The 17,425-nt window shown below is 50.1% G+C and overlaps 1 protein-coding gene across 1 annotated transcript; it reads right to left on the bottom strand.

Annotated features, from left to right (window-relative positions):
• Nucleotides 1–6,680: 6,680 nt before the first annotated feature.
• LOC129679272 (RIMS-binding protein 3-like) lies at nucleotides 6,681–11,730 on the bottom strand. The gene has a single exon (XM_055610275.1). The coding sequence runs from the start codon at nucleotides 11,728–11,730 to the stop codon at nucleotides 6,871–6,873; it is 4,860 nt and encodes a 1,619-aa protein (XP_055466250.1). The 3' UTR covers nucleotides 6,681–6,870.
• Between the last annotated feature and the right edge of the window lie 5,695 nt (nucleotides 11,731–17,425).

Below are 17,425 nucleotides of genomic sequence, written 5' to 3' on the forward strand. Positions count from 1 at the left end.
CTCACAGCGATCTGCCTGTCTCTGCCTCTGTGCTGGGATTAAAGGTGTGTGCCACCATGCCCAGCAATATTCACACTCTTAAAAAGTATTTTTTCTTCTTCTTCTTTTTTTTTTTTTTTTAATCAGGCCATGGTGGCACATTCCTTTGATTCCAGCACTCAGGAGGCAGAGGTAGGTAGATTTCTGAGTTTGAGGTCAGCTGGTCTATAAATTGAGTTCCAGGACAGCCACGACCACACACACAAAAAAAAACTTGTCTTGGGAAGGGGAAAAAAAAAAAGCCAAAAACAAGGAAAACAACAAAACCTTTATTTATTGACACTCTCCATTTGTGGCCACAAGTGTGCAGCGCTCTGGCTTCCTCTTTTTAAATTATTATTGTTATATTATCATTATTATTATTACTATTTTTTTTCCGAGACAGGTTTTTGTTTTTTGTTTGTTTGTTTGTTTGTTTTTTATCACTGGCTGTCCTGCAACTCAATTCTGTAGACCAGGCTGGCCTGAACTCAAGAGACCTGCCTGCCTCTGCCTCCCAAGTGCTAGGATTGAAGCCACCACCAAGGCTTGTGTGGTGTGTGTGTGTGTGTGTGTGTGTGTGTGTGTGTGTGTGTCGGTCTGTCTTACCACTGAACCATCTCTCCAGCACATTTTCTTTTCTTTGAAGCAGGGTTTCTCTGTGTAATAGCCCTGGCTGTCCTGGAACTTGCTCTGTAGACCACACTGACTTCAAACTCACAAAGATCCACCTGCCTCTGCCTCCTGAGTGCTGGGATTAAAGGAGTGCGCCACCACCACCTAGTTTCCCAGCCCATTTTCTAAATAGTGTTTACCTCCTGTACAGCCGGAATGCCGGAACTATGGGTGTGTGTTTCACCGCGCGAGCTTGCTTTTTAGAAAAAACAATTGCAGTGAGGCAGGAAGTGTAATTTACTCCATCAAGTGCTTGCCTAGCATAAAAAAGCACTAGCTCTGATGGAATAAATGGGGCAACGGCAGTGCCGACCTATACCCTAGGCTAGTTCTCAGGAAGTGGATGGGGTAGGGGTCAGTTGAAAGTCATTTTCTGCCACATAGTAAGTTTTAGTCTGGGTTATCGAGATCCTTCATAAAAACAAAAACAAAACAACAAAAAACCCAGCCACGCAGGAGTGGCACAAGCCTTTTATTCCGGCACTGGGGAGGCAGAGGCAGGGGGATTTCCGAGAGTTTGAGGCCATCCTGGTCTGCAGAGTGAGTTCTGGGACAGATGAGGCCATTACAGAGAGAAACGCTGCTGAAATTCTGAGGAGGAGCTCGCTCCCTGCTTCCTGACCACATATACAGTGTGTGCAGCTGCCTCCCAGCTCCACCAACACCACTTCCTGTATGGAACATAGCCTCAAACTATAGGGCAAAATGAACATTCTCTTCCTGTAAAAGAAAAAAAAAATGCTGACAAGGTGGCACACGCCTTTAATCCCAGCACCAGATCTCTGTGAGTTCCAGACTAGCCTGGCCTACAGACTGAGTTCCAGGACAGCCAGGACTACAGAGAAACCCCCACCTTGAAAAAAAAAAAAAGCAGCAAGCTTACCCTGTCCCTTCCCCAGCTTGGTCATAACACCTCTCTTCTGACCCTGGATTTCCTGACTTTATCTTTCAACAGGCAGGATCTTCCCTAGGATCTATCTGCAGGGTATTACGATTCGGGGGCAAGGACTGGGAGATGAGGGCTGGAAGCTTTTGTTCCTTGGGCACCCAGTGGGTTCAAATCCTAGCCATATTGTTGGGCCATGGTTTCCTCTCCTGTGAAATAGGCATAGCCATGTTTACTTCCTAGGCTAGGGTGAATGTGGGGAAATCAGAAGGCAGGCAGGTGTAAGCTCAGCAGTCTCCCGCGCACAGCTCTGTACAGAGGTGGGCACAGAAGGTGCTACAGGGTAAAGGGGGTACAAGGTTAGGCTGTGAGTAAATTCCCCCCAGAGTTCCCTTCCCAGCAGCTGAGAGGACAGACACAAGGAAAACAGATTTCAGCGTGCACATGGGTTGAAAGCCCTAGGGCACCAAGAACCTCTAGAGGCCTGGGAGCGAACCAAGAGCAGTTGGGAGAAGGCATGAAATGTCCAAATCTCAACCTTCCAACCATCACCAGGGTCTGGTGGGTCTCATGTGGCAGTGGGGGAAGGCGACTATCTCCTTGTCGGGTCAGGCTACCGGGAAGCCCCAGGGGATGGGACTGGAGCCTTTGCTCATAATCACAAGGGAGGGTGGGCCTTTCTGCAGCTCTTATCTAGGCTGACCTTGTGGAGGCTGACCACTCCCAGCGTCTGGAAAATGCGGCCCTTTGCCCTTTCTGAGGCCTCCTTCTCCTAGAGTGGACCCTCAGCACTTAGTTCTACCCCTCGTTCCACCATCTCCGAGTGGTTTTTCCAGCTGACTCCCCAGACCCGTCTCTCAGAAATCTCCACCTGGAATCCCTCAGGCATCTCTGACTCAGCAGGCAGGATTTGCTCTAGGCCCTCTCCTGATGTTGCTAGGCCCAGGACACTGTTGCCCAAGTCCCAGCTACTGCTTACACTCCCAGTCCCCCCACCCCCAACCCTAGCAATTTGAATTCCTAACCCTCCCTCTGCCTCCTCCCTAGACGGTGTTCCTTCCACAGGGTGGGGGAAGGAATCTTCCAGATAAGGGCATGAGGGCAAAGGGACACACCTGGTTTCAGACCCAAGCCCTACCACCAACTTGCTAAGTGACCTTGGCAGATGACCTCTGCTCTGGGAGTTTTTCCATCTGTAAAAGCAGAGCTGAGCAGAGCTCTGAATAACGCTGTTCAGAACAGGAAAGTGTGAGCTAAGGCACAAGGTTAGGACTCCCAAAGGAGACCCAGAAGCCAGAGCTTGCTTTCAGTGGTTGTAGTCTCAAGTAGGTTGATTCGAAGGCACTGTGCCACTTCTATGCCACAGTCAGCCCTATATGTTGACAGTGTGGGTAAAGGTAGCTAGTTGGAGGAGGTACTGGGGTAAATGAGTAATTCCAGTGGCTGGGTTTTATGCCCAAGGACTGTTCTTAAGTTGTTTTTTTTTTTTTTCTTCAACACAGGGTTCGCTGTGTAGCCTTGGCTATGCTGGCACTCACTCTGTAGACCAACCAGGCTGGCCTTGAATTCATGGAGATCTGCCTGCTTCTGCCTCCTGAGTCCTGGGATCAAAGGTGTGTGCCATTATGTCAGCCCTTAGGACAAAGATTTTGGATCAAGGTCTTACATAGAGGCTAGCTTAGAGTACTCATCAACTCCTGACCCTCCTCCCTGTCCGTTTCCAAGTGCTGGCATTATAAGGAAAGTTCTGAGGTTGGAGTCATCTAGATGAACTCTAATGGAAGACTGTTTTTAAAAATATTACGTTTATGTGTATGCACACATGCAAAGGCGTTCCACCATTTGCATGAGAACAACTGGGCAGGAGTCAGCTATTTCCATGAGGTGGGTTTGGGAGATTTAACTCATCAGTGGCAATCACCTTTGCGAGCTGAGCCATCTTACTGGCCCCCTCAGAAGGCCTTATTAGAAAGGTAACTTGAGAGTCAAGAAACTCCTGGGGGCGAGAGAAGGTTCCGTCAAGAGTGGGGGCTTTTCTTTCAGCAGACCTGAGTTCGGTTCTTTTCATCCTCCTGTAACTCCGGCCCCAGACTCCAATGCCTTTAGCATCTGTGGGCTCCTGTACTGACTCTCACATACCCGCACATATACATGCCCAACTTCACTTCAAAAAAAAAAATTTTTTTTTTTTCTATGTATGGGTGTTTATTCTGGATGTATGTCTGCGACACATTTGTGCCTGGTAGGCCAGAAGAGGGCGCTGGATCCCTGGAATAGTTATTGGGAGCTTCTATGTGGGTGCTGGGAATTGAACCCTGGTCATCTGGAAGAGCAGCCAGTACTGATAACTACTGAGCCATTTCCCCAACACACACAATTGCTTGTAGTACCCTCAACAAAGTTGGGCCCCAAACAATGTCTCCCTACCCCAGTATGCCACTTGTGCCTTCATTAACTTTCTGTATCTTTTCCATTGCCCTGTCTCTTCCAGTCTATTTTCAAAAATTTACTAAAATTTCCTGTGGTCTCTGGGATTTAAGATTTATGGGTTCGAGGTTGTGAGAACATTATAGCTTGGTGTCAGAAATGGTCAGGCCTGACACTTGTTTCTAGTCCTTAGAGAAATGTTTCCTATGGGTTTGTGGGCACATTCTAGGTTGCTCTAATGGGGCAGGGAGCCAGGTTGAAGGCTCAGTGGGCATATGTGTTGTCAAGCCCAATGATCTGAGTCAGATCTCTGTTTGGGACCCACGTGATGAAAGGAGTGATCCACTCCACAGATTGTCCTCTGACCTTCACATTCATGCCCTACCCAATAAACAAATAGAATGGGGAGAGGGATTCTAAGTCTGCAGGCCTAATAAATAAATAAATAAATAAACAAATAAATAAGTAAGTAAGTAAGTAAATAAATAAATAAATAAATCCTATTTTCTCTGGCACAAGGTCTTACAAGGCAAATGTGGCCCAAACAGGTCTGCCCAGATCACATGATAAGGAACAGGCAAGAAAAATGTTGGGAGGATGAGGGCTGCAGGACACTGCACAGCAGGGGACCTTTTCCTGGCTCTGACTGAAAGCACACAGAGGCAGTGTTTCAACAGAAGTTAGTGGTTGGGAGGAGGTGAGTGGGGGATAGTTTGGTAGACTTAGTTGCAGTTTACAAAATGAAAAATTCTAGGGATCTGTTGAAGCTGGGTAGGTGCAAGTGCTTTAAAAAAAAAAAAAGAGAAAGAGAGAAAAAGTCAGGTGCCAGTGGAGCACGCCTGTAATGAGGCAGAGGCAGGCAGATCTCTGTGAGTTCAAGGACAGCCTGGTCTACAAAGTGAGTCCAGGACAGCCAAGGCTACACAGAGAAACCCTGTCTCAGAAAAAAAATGTGGTTACGATGACTCAGGCAGTGGTGGGCACACGCCTTTAATCCTAGCACTCAGGAGGCAGAGGCAGGCACATCACTGTGAGTTCAGAGCCAGTCTGGTCTACAGAGCAAGTTCCAGGACGCCAGGACTCCACAGAGAAAAACTGTCTGGGGGAAAAAAGGAACAATTTGAGAAATACAAAAACAAACAAAGGAACGTGGCTAAGATGGTGGCTGTCGATCTAGGATCTAGTTCAGTTAAGAGTGCTTGCCTAGCATGCAGGAAGCTGGGGCCCAAGCTTCAGCATGGCATAAGCTGGGTGTGACTGTGCACACCTGTAACTCCAGCACACAGGAGGCAGAGGCAAGAGGATCAGAAATTTGAGGTCAGCCTCACCATCAGCCTCATAGAGTTTGAGGTTAGCTTGGGATACAGTAAACATTTTTTTTTTAACAATGGCCAGGCACTGGTGCTGCCCACCAGAGCCAGTCTGGGTCCATTCCTCAGGGGTTATGAAGACTGAGAGAAAAGGACAAGGGTCCTCAGCCTATGGGACTTGGATTTCCTCTCTACTACAATCTCAGCTCTCAAATGGTGACTGTGTGGTACACACTGTGTAGTTTGTATGTCCTTTGAGGGGCCTCCCCCACTGCCCCTTATTATTTTTCTTTTTGTTTTGCTTTTGTTTTATTTTTATTTTTTGGTTCTCAAGACTAGGTTTCTCTGGGTAGCCTGGGCTGTCCTGGACTTGCTTTGTAGACTAGGCTGGCCTCAAATTCAGAGAGATCCACCTGCCTCTGCCTCCAGAGTGCTGGGATCACAGATGTGTGTGCCCAGCTTCAGGTCACTTCTTAAGGAGAAATGCCCATTTCTCAATTTCAGCCAGGCTCCCACTGCCCCAAACTTCTTCCCACTTTCAGATAGCTGACTTCAAGTCTAAGTTAGCCGCCTTGCTGAACAGCTGACGGCTCAGTGTGTTGGCCCCCGGGGGGGGCTTCCAGTCTGGCTACACTGGGGAAAGGCAGAGTCCTTTCTCTGACCACTCTGTTGGATGTGAGGGGAGAAGGATGAAGACCATCCTTCATGTTCACCGGCCTGCAGAGTCTTGTAGGACCATGGGAGGAAGTGGCTCTTAGTTGTGTACCACATAACCCTTGACGGGACCAGTCTCAGTCTCCATAGGTTCTTCTCTAAAGTTTGCATGAAATACTTTCCTAAGGGGATCCCTTACAAAGCATCATGGGAACACCAGCAGTTAATGGAGAGGGGCTCCTAGCTGAAGGACATTGACTCCACTTACCAGTACAGAGCCCCTGCCCAGGGATATCTCAGTTCCGCCCCTGTGCTCTCTTTAGCTGGGTCAGCCTGCCCTGGATAAGGCTGCACCTTTCCTTTCAGGAAAAGACTGCTGCCACCATTCCACATCTACTGGGCAAAGGGGGGGCAGAGAGGAGATATGCTCGTTTCCCTTGGCCAGCTTTAACTTCCGAAGTATTCTCTTTTTCTGTGAACATTTTAATGAGGGTTGAACATAAAATAGAAAAATAGCATTCTGATTGCTTTTTCTTTTTAAATTTTCTTGAGACTTTCATACAAGGCAATGGATGGATAATGTTAACCTGCTAAAGAAAACATACTGACCACAGAAAAAGGCATCTCTAATACCTATGTCTTTGAAATATCCTGTCAAACTCTCAGGGGTTGGCTGGTTTACTTTCCTTTTGAAAAAAAAACAACTCGATTTAAAATCCTGCTGCTGCTGGACACTAGCAGGACATCTGAGGACTGTCATCAGTTTCAGGTGATGCTGTCTGGAGCCGGTGTTGCTTAAGGCAGCTGATGAGGTGTGTTGCATGAAGGTATATACGTGCTTGCTTCTCCTTCCAAGGGGTGTGGGCAGCCAGAGGCTACTACCCTACAAGGGAGTCGTGCTTATTCTCCATTGACAGGTAAGTCATCCAGCAGATGGGCTGGGACCAGGCCCCTGTGTCCACTATACTCACCGTAGTAGAATCCCTTATCATCCACAGGCCCATAAACTGTGACTACATCTCCAGCCCTCAGCACCAGCTTGCCCTTTGGCCCCCCTGCTCTCCCATCCCTGGGGTTATAGTCCAGAGCTGCCATCATTGTCTTTGGGGTCCACAGTGTGGGTGTTCTGGAGTTCCCCTGAGGCATGAAGGATCCCTGGGAGTTGGTTAGACCCTTCAAGTCTTCATGTTGAGCCTCAGAATGCAGGTGCCCCTGAGATAGCAAATGCCACCTCCCATCAGTCTGTTCTGTGCCCACCTCTGCCTCAACTATCAGGTGTCCAGGGATTTTGCCCACCTGTCCATTACACTCTCCGTGGTAGAACCCATGAGCATCCCGGGAGCCCCACACCCTTAGCAACTGCCCTTTCTGGAAAGCCAGCTCTTTTTCCAAAGCTTCGGAGTTGACAGGCATTACCGGAGGGCTATGATCAAAGAGGGCCACAAAGACCCTCACTGAACTGTCGGCTTCTGTCTCCAGCTCCTCAGGGGCCCCACATGACATCTTAATGACTTTGCTGGTTGGTGCTGGGCATAGCACTGAGGTAGGTTCAAGAAACTGGCACTCTCTCTTGCTTCCTGGAGTCCCCTGTCTTTGTCCACTTTGGGACTTGCTCTTTCTTTGCTCTGGCTTCTCTGTGTACTGAGAATCCAAACACAGAGCCTCCTCCTCCAAAATGTGATGGAAGTCAGCTGTGTGACACTGGGTTGAGCCTTGCCGGTGAGGAGGGAGCATCTGAGCATATTGCTTTTGAAGAAGGGCCTTCTCAAGGCCAGGCTTCTCCCAACACGGCACTTTCACAGGTCCAGTCTCTGGGGAGAGACGGACGAACTCTGGAGCAGGACTTCCACTAATGCCCATCTGTGGGGAGTGGACTTCCTCCAGCCCAGGCTGGCCAAAGAGCAGAGGTGGCCTGTGGTTCTGGGGAGTCTTCTGAAAGGCCAAGTCCTTCTCATAGCCCTTCCAGGCCTCCGCGGGCCCCCGGAGGAGGTTGTTTGCCCTATCTGAGCTCAGGCTGGGGACTGGTAAATGCTTCCTTGAAGGTTCTTCAGGGGCTGCTTCTAGAAACGTAGCTGGAGGCTCCCCACAGCTTCCAGGGGTATGAGAGCTGGACTTGGCACTTGGAGACGCCTGTAACGCCTTCTGCTGACAGACAGGGAAAGCAACTCTGCAGGCAGAAGGGTCCCCATCTGTGTAGCTAAAGGGAGGAGCCTCTAGGAATGGGTAACAAAAGAAACAGTCCTCGGGAATCTGAGCTGGCACTGAATCCAGAGACTCACCGTAGAGTGACGTGGTTCTCACGGAAACCTTCTGGCATGCCAGGGGAACCTGAAGCTGAGAAAATTCCAGTAGGGTGTTCCCAGCAGTGGCATCAGCGACTTCTGTGACCTTGAACCCATCCACATAGACAGCATAGCCAGTGACCTGCACTCCATTGGATGACCCGGCCGAGTCAATGGTCACAGGGAGCCAACTGACCACCAGGAAACCTGGAGAGGCATGGTGCTCCACCAGCACATCCAGAGGAGGGTCAGGGGGTCCTGCTAAAGGGGTATCAAAAGTTATCGTGGAGGACATTGTTTCCCAGAGCACCGGTAGCAGGTCCTGAGGTAGCTGCACCCCCACCCTCACCCGGTAACGTGTGCCAGGACTTAGGCCGTGGAGAGTGTATCGGTTCACACCCGAGGGAGTTAGAGTATGCTCTTCGTCTTCAAGGTACACCATATGGGGGTACCTATTGCTGCCAGAGGCCCATGTAATTGTGGCAGAGGTAGCTGTGACATTCTGCAGCTGTAGTTGCACAGGACCCAAACAGAATACTCCTTTGGCCTCCAAAAGGGGCCTGGAGAAGTTCTGCTCCTCCGTGCTTGGTTTCAAGCCCTGCCAGCAGGCTTCTGTCTTGGTTTTCAAACGTTCTACTGCTATATCTGTCTTAGAGTCTGCCCTTCCTGCTTGGCACAGGCCTCTCTCCAGAGATCCCTGCATTTCCTCACGTAAGAAGCTGCCTTTCAAGGCTTTGCTCTGCTCAGTGGGTAGTGCAGTGGCAGGACCTGCATCAGGGGACGTGGGGAATAGGTGGTTCAGGACGGGGCTTCCTGAAATTGGTTCCACTAAGTTAGACGGGACTAGGCCTCGCTGCCCATTCACAAGCTCCCCTTCATAGAAGCCATCCTCATCCACGTCCCCACAGACATAAACATAATCCCCAGCTGTGAGGGGCAGTGCACCTTGACAATGCTCATTAGGCCCTTCACAGGGACTGTAGTTAGTTCTAGCCAAGAAGACCTGGAGCTTGTGAGTGGTGGGAGCCTCTGAACTCCTCATTTCTGGGGAAGTGGACACACTGTCTGGTTCCAAGTCATCCATTTCGCTTGCGGTGTCCATGTCCAGAGAAAGGCAAGATGGCACTGTAGCCCACAAGGACTCTACCGAGGAGGAATTGGATTGTGAACTGGTTTTCTTGGCTTGGGGCCTGGAGTCCAGAGGCTGACTGGTAGGATTTCTGTCTGACACTTGGGGGGCGCCAGCTGGTTCCCCGGGAGTAACTGGGTTCTCCTGCTGGGAGAGAGAAGCGGGAAGTTGTACGTCCGTGATAGGCAACGACAATGAATGTTCTTCAGACTTTGGCTTGAATTTGGGCCTCCTGCTACCCCTGGCTTGGGGTTCTGAAGCTTGGGTGGTCTCCAGTGTCTCTGAGGGGTGGCCAGGCTGACACTGCAATCGCTGCGTTTCTTTCCCAAAGGCCCAAAGGTCACTCGGGGCGTTATTCTGGTAGTGACGCAGCTGCTCTTGCCTGTCTTGTGCACAGCCTGCTTGTTGCAGCAGCTGCTCCGCCGGCAGGCCAGTGGCTTCGGGTTCCTGCCTCTGCCTCGCACGGCTTTGCTGCAGGGAAACACTGCTGTTCTCGTCTGCCACCTTCTTCACAGAGCTGGCTAGGGCCTGCAGCCGTGCGTTCTCCTCTGACAGCCTGGCGCCCTTGTGCAGCGCGGCCTGGAGCTGCGCCTCTGCCTCCTCATAGCGCCGCTCAGCGGCGGCTGCCTGTGCGCTCAGCTCCTCGCATTCCCGCCGCTGTGCACCCAGCTCGCGCTCCAGCGCCTGCACCTGGTGCCGCGCTTTCTCTGAGGGTGCGCTGAGGCTGCCCGCTTCCGCCTGGGAGCCAGCTTTACGCTGCTGTAGGGTCAACTGTCTTTGCAGGCGCAGCACTTCCCGCTGAGACTCACGCTGCAGCCGGTCCAAATCATTAATGTTGCACAATTGTGTGCAGGTGGCGCCCTCTCCAGGATGCGAGTAGCTGCCAAGGTCCGCGGCGACGCGCGCCTGCAGCAGGTGACACTTCCGCCTCAATGCTTCGATCTGCAGATCTTTGGCTTGCAGCACATCAGCCTGTTCTGACAGGTCCTGAACACGCTGGTGAGCAAACCCTTGGCCCAGGTCCAGGCCTCCGAGGCTCTCACCCGGTATAGTAGCGCACACGGCCCGCAGGTTGGTCTCCTGCAGCTTGCGGGCCCTGTCTTCAAGGCGTTGAGCAAGATCGGTTAGTTCTGCGTGCTTCACCTTGAGCCATTTCACTTTCTCATCGGCCTCATCCGAGAAGCCTGAGCGCCGCAGCTGCAAGTTCTCTTCGCGCAGGCCACAGCAGCGGCGAACTAGCACCTGCAATGCTTCGGCCAGCTCTGAGTTCTGCCTTACCAGGTCGTGGTAGTCCAGACCTGGTGGTGAGGGGGTCAGGGCTTCTTCGCAGGGCTTGTTCTCGGAGCTTTCTTCCTGCAGGTCACCAGGGTTCCTGTGTATTGATGGTACCTGAAGCGACGGCTGGGGACTGGAGGTGTCTGGGGTAGAGGCGCTGGTCGAGGAGGCCCTTACCTCAGATTCGGAAGCCTGGGAGCAATTCAGTGTGTTGTTCAGTGAGCAAGAATGTGCTGTTGCCAGGGATTCGAGGGAGCTGGCACGCGTGGGCAGTAGGTCGTTTGGAGAGCAAACCCGGCCACCACTGTTGAGGCTTTCGAGGGATCCGAGTCGACGAGCAGGCTTTGGGCTGCCACGAGTGTTGCTCTGGGCTTCTAGGGGTGGCTCTTCCAAGGAATGTGTGATTTGGAGGTCCGCGGGTCCCGGGAAAGGGGGCTGCCAGCGGAAGTGCTCCAGGATGTATTTAAGGAAGAGCTGGCGCTCCAGGTCTAGCGCCGCCTGCAGATGGCGGATGCGCGCAGCTTGCTCGCCATCGGTCTCCCAGCGCAGCAGTGCCAGCACTTCCTGCAGGCGACAGCGGCATTGTGCCGCGGGGTCTTCGGACGCCCCCGAGCGGCCGCAGTAACCGCGGTTCACCAGCTCCTGGGCCAGCTGGCGCTGAAGCTCCCGAGCCTGGCGCACTACACCATCGCGCTCCTGGTGGAGCAGCTGCTGCAGCTGCCGCAATTCTGCCTCCTTCCAGCGCAGCAGCTGCCGGATCTCGGCCTCACGTTCGCGCTGCACCTCATCCTGCAGCTGCCGCAGCTCCCGGAGGCGTCGTGCCTCCCACTTGGAGCGCAGATGGTCAGCCAGCTGCTGCCGCTCCTGCTCGGCAGACTCCCGCAGCTGGCGCGCCTGGTTCGCGAAACGCCGCCGTTCCGACCGGCCGCGCGCGCGCTCGGCCTCCAGCTCTGCCCGCAGTTTTTCTAGCTCTCGCCTCTGCTCCTCCAGCACTGCCGTCGCTGGGCCGGGGCTGCCTGGCTTCTTGGGCGACGCGCGGCCACCACCCAAGGGGGTGGGTGAATCCTTTGTCATTGTGGCGGCAGCCGGGCGAGAGGCCAGAGATAGCTTGGTAGGCCAGTTAGCCAACGGCCGCCGCCCCCCGGCCGCTGCCAACCGCCCCGCGTGCCTCTTCCGGCCCCCTAGGAGCCCTCCGCGCGCCCCTTCCGCCTTGGGGGAAGTCTCTCTTATAACCTGCCCTGTCTCCCCAGACGCAATACCTTTCGCCTCTCCCTAGACTCCTGAGACCCCTTTCAAACTGACCTCTGAACTTACCTGCTTCAGGGCGTTTATGACCCATTCCACTCTCTCACCAGCAGTGTGCAGTCCCTTTCAGAAGTAGATTCCCAATAGGGAAAGAGGCCAGGAGCGTGGGTAAAAATGGGTTATATCCTGGGCATATTTCTGAGCTCACACTTTATCTGCTTCAGAGCTTTTGTGACCCATTCCACTCTCTCCCCAGCAGTGTGCAATCCCTTTCAGAACTAGATCTCCAGTAGGGACCCTTTAGATGATTGCTGCTCCTGGGCCTGGAGAAAGGGGTGTGGATAAACTTGGGTTATGGTCAGACCTTGCCTGCCCCTTCTAGGGTTTCTGGTAGTGTACTTGAATTAGGTAACTGAGAACTAACTTATTGCAAGATCTGCGTAAATTTGTGGGTTACACACTGTGGCTGAAACTGTCCTACTCTTCCAAGAACTCCTGCATACTAAACCTTTTCGTACATCAACTGAAACTTTTTTTTTTCTAAGACAGGGTTTCTCAGCGTAGCCTTGGCTGTCCTGGACTTTCTTTGTAGACCAGGCTGGTTTCGAACTCACAGTGATCCTCCTGTCTCTGCCTCCCCAAGTGCTGGGATTTCAGGCATGCGCCACCATGCCTGGCTTCAAATGAAAGTTTTTTTTAAAAATTAGTTTTTTTGTTTGTTTGTTTGTTTCGAAACAGGGTTTCTCTGTGTAGCCTGGTTGTCCTGGAACTCCCTCTGTAGACCAGGCTGGCTTCGAACTTAGAGATCTGCCTGCCTTTGCTGGGATTGCAAGAGTTGGCCACCATGCTTTGCATCTGAGCCTTTTTGACTCAGCAGGATGACAATGACTGAGGGTTGGTTGCATACACAACCTCAAACATGCTAGGCTAGGTAAATGTTATACCACTGACAGGCACAGCCTTAGTGCCTCTCTCTCTGTCTCTCTGTCTCCTGTCTATCTGTTTCTCTGTCTCTCTCTCTCTAGTGTGTGTGTGTGGGAGGGGTAAAGTACTAGAGACTGAGTCTAGGACCTCAGGCATGCTAAGCAAGTATTTTACTACTTGACTATTATCTTCAGTCCTCAGTGCTTTTAAAAATTTTAAGATATTAGCCCAGTGTGGTGGCACACACCTTTAATTCCAGCACTCAAGGAGGCAGAGGCAGGCAGAGCACTATGAGGTCGAGGCCAGCCTGGTCTATAAAAGGAGTCCAGGACAGCCAAAGCTACACAGAGAAACCCTGTCTCGAAAAAGAACTTTTAAAGATGTTTTATTATTTTGTTCATTTATGTGTATGTGCCTACCTGAGTTTATGTGTGCTACATGCATGCCTGGTGCTCTTTGAGGTGAGAAGAGACCGTTATATGCCCTGGAATTAAAGCTACAAGTGGTTTTTAGTCACCATGTGGGTTCTGGGAGCCAAACTCATGTTTTCTGCAAGAGCAGTAAGCACTTATAATCCCTGAGCCATCTCTCAGCTCCCTAAAAATCATTTTTAAAAAATATTGCCTCACTCTGGCCTAGAACTTGTTTTGTCTATCAGGCTAGTCTAGAACTCACAGAGATCTTCTTGCCTCTGCCTTCTAAGTGCTGAAATAAAGGTATGCACCACCATGCTTGAATGTCAAAATTTTTAAGTTTTTTGTTTTTGACGGTGGTGGTAGCATTTTGTTGTTGTTGTTGTTGTTGTTGTTGTGTGTTTGTTTTGTTTTGAAGACAGGGTCTTGTTATGTCCTGGCTGGCTTGGAAGTTGCTATATAGACCAGGCTGGCCTCCAACTCACAGAGATCAGCCTGTCTCTACCTCCCAAGTACTGAGATTAAAGGTATGAGTATTCCACTGTACTCAGCAGTTTTCTAAAACCGTATTTTGAACCAGGATCTTGCTAAATTGCCCAGGTTGGCCTTGCATTAGTGACCTTCCAACCAAATAGCTGAGATCATAGGTGTGTGTGCTTTTCTTTTTAAGATTTACTTTTTTTTTTTTTTTCCATACAGTGTTCTGCCTGCATGTGTGCCTGCAGGCCAGAAGAAGATACCAGCTCTCACTATAGATGGTTATCAGTCATCATGTGGTTGCTGGGAATTGAACTCAGGACCTTTGGTAGAACAGCCAGTGTTCTTAAACTGAGCCATCTCTCTAGCTCCCTCAAACCCTGTTTTTGTCCTCTCGCCTGCTGCTCACGTTTTCCTGTCCTTTGGTATTAATTTGGTAGCTTTCTACTCTGAGAAGCTTTTGTGTACTCTCCAGGCTGGGCTTGGAGTTGCCAAGACACTACACCCATGTGGTGGACTTGCTCACTCTACTTACAGCTGCTTTATTTTGAGGAATGGGTACGTCTGATATGCCTTTGTGTCTCTGCCCAGGGTGGATTCAGAGGAGGTAAAAATGGAATGCCTTTCCTATGCAAGCTGGGATAAAGACCTAGGAGGAAGAACATAAGAGGGTACTGTCGGGCTGGAGAGATGGTTCAGAGGTTAAGAGCACTGGCTGTTCTTCCAATGGTTCTGAGTTCAAAATTCCCAGCAACCACATGGTGGCTCACAACCATCTATAATGAGATCCAGTGTCCTCTTCTGGTGTGCAGACACACGTGCATACAGAATACTGTGTGAATAATAAATAAATCTTAAAAAAAAAAAGAGTGCATTGTCCAAAGCGGTCTTCTGGCCTACCTAGCTCTAACACTCAGGTACCACCTGTCAGCAAGGCCCTGGAGCTTTAGGGTGTGCACTGGCTGGGCAGTGGGGTGTTGGGAAGAGGCCTCAAGTTGGGCAAGGAGTGAAGGCCAGTCTTCAGTCATGTTGTTGGTAAGGTCTGGTCCTCAAAGGAGAGACATTAGGCTCTCCTTCCCCCAAAGAAAAATAAGACCCCAAAATAAATAAAATAAATAATGCTGGGCTAAGGCAGCACACACCTTCAATCCTAGAACTGGGAGGCAGAGGCAGTGGATCTTTGTGAGTTTGAGGCCAGCCTGGTCTACAGATTAAATTCCAGGACAGCCAGGGCTATATAGAGAAACCCTGTCTCAGAAAAAAAAAAAAATAATTACATAATCACATACACAGCTTTCTTCTAGCTATTATTGTGGGGAACTCTCCTCCCATCTGCCTCCTTCCTGTTTTTCCAGGCCCTGGCATTAAGTGACTTACAATAAACACACTAAGGAGTTGGTTGGGAGGCACTCTGTGAGTTCAAGGCCAGCCTGGTCTACAAAGGGAGTTTAGGACACCAAGGCTATGCAGAGAAGTCTGTCTTGAGAAAAAAAAAAAAAAAAGAAGAAGAAAAATAAAAAGAAACACACAGATAACTGACTTTTTTGTATTTAAAAATTCTGTCAGAAGCTTCTTTGGAGTGCCTGCCTAGGAAACACCTGGGACATTGGACATCTTCTTCCTCCTCCTTCTTCTTTTTTTAAAATTTCTCTGTAGAACCCTGGCTGTTCTAGAATCCTGGAACTTGCTCTTTCGACCAGGCTGGTCTCTAACTCACAGAGATCCACTTGTCTCTACCTCCTGAATGGTGGATTAATGGTGTGCACCACTATGCCCAGTTATGTCTGGGGCTTCTAACTGCTGTGTGTGCTCAGTATCTGGTCCTGTGACTGATTTCTTTCTTTCTTCTTTCTGTTTTTCAAGACAGGGTTTCTCTTCGTAGCCTTGACTGTCCTGTACTCACTTTGTAGACCAGGCTGGCCTGCTATACTTATTTTTAAGACCAGATTCCCCTGAGCCTATAGAAAATACCTTTGGGAAACATGAACATGAGAATTTTCAGAACTGAAGCAGATGTGGTGTGAGGGTTGCAAGGGAAAAACTAGTGATGGCAATAACTAGTGATAGTCTTGGATTTGTCCTGGGTTACAAGAAAAGTTGTCTGTATGGAGCCCTTGGATGGCACGGCTTTATGGAGAGGATCCAGGGCACCTGGCAACCAGGGCTGAGTAGTTAGGCTCTTATTTCTTGGAGGTAGGGGTGGTTTTGCAGCTTGTGTGACTTACTGCGGCCTGAAGGAAGAGCCTGTCACCAGTGGGAGGATTTAAAGTGGATCACCAGAGTCCCTACAGTCACCAACTGGTATTGCCAGCCATGTCAGAACCCATTTCAGCATTTCAGATGTGTTCCAGAGGTGGTAGAATGTCTTTCTTGGTCTCCACTCTGTTCCTTTGTAGGACCCAGGACACCACTGTACCCATGATATATGAAAAAGAATTAAAAACTCAGAGGCAGGATTAATCCAAGTTACTGTTTTCTCTGAGTCTCAGTTCCTCATTTACAAAATCAAAAAGAGGGCTTGGCTTGGTGGTGCATGCCTTTAATCTCAGTATTTGGGAGGCAGAGGCAGGATGATCTCTGTGAGTTGGAGGCCAGCCTGATCTACGAAGCGAGTCCAGGGCAGCCAGGGCTACACAGAGAAACTCTGTTTGGAAGAACAAACAAACAAACCCAACCCAAACAAACAAAAAAGAAAATGAAAGAAAAGACTATATTCAGACTTGATGCTGTGGGACTCCAAAGTTCCCTGGAGATACCACAGGACTAGAGGAATGACATTAGGAACTGAAAGGCAAGAGAATGTCCTACATGTCTCGGTGTGCAAGAAAGTGTCACGTACCACATTTTAAAAAAGACCCTGGTTTAAGACAGACGTAGTGGGCCTGGAGAGATTACTCAGTGCTTAAAGAGCATTGGCTGCTCTCCCAGCATGATGGCTGACAACTGTTTGTCATTATAGTTCCAAAAGACCCAATGTCCTCTTCTGGCTTCAACAGGCACCAGGACACAAGTGGTTCACAGATATATATGCAGGCAGAGTGCACATGCATGCACATGCACACACACACACACACACACACACACACACACACAGAGAGAGAGAGAGAGAGAGAGAGAGAGAGAGAGAGGAGAAAGCCAGGTATGGTGCAGCACTTGGGAACAAGAAGCATGTAGATTTCTGTGAGTTTGAGGTCAGTCTGGTCCAAATAGTGAGTTTCAGGACAGCCAGGGACATTGAGCAAAACTCTGTCTAGGCTGGGCCGGGTGGCACACACCTGTAATCCCAGCACTCTGGGAGGCAGAGGTAGGCAGATCTTTGAGTTTGAAGCCAGCCTCAAATTCAGAGTGAATTTCAGGACAGTCAAGATTATACAGAGCAACCCTGTCTTGGGAAACAAAACATAACAAAACAAAAAGAAAAATCAAACTTGGGTCTTCTGGACCAGCATCCCTGTGTGTGTGTGTGTGTGTGTGTGTGTGTGTGTGTGTGTGTGTGTGTATGTATGTATGTATGTATGTCATGTGGGAAAGTCAAAGGACATGCTTCACCACTTCTAAGCTCAAGTTATATGACCTAAGATGGGTATCATTGTTGTGGATATAAACATGTTTTTGTTTTGGTCCCAGGTGTGGGGTGTGGGATTGATTCAGACAGTCCACAGCAGCAAATTTTGCCTTGTGCAGTCTCTGAGAGGCGCTCTTTGCCAGCT

Source organism: Psammomys obesus, unplaced genomic scaffold, assembly GCF_907164565.1.
Source record: "Psammomys obesus unplaced genomic scaffold, mPsaObe1.curated_primary_1811, whole genome shotgun sequence".
NCBI classification, from domain to species: Eukaryota; Metazoa; Chordata; class Mammalia; order Rodentia; family Muridae; genus Psammomys; species Psammomys obesus.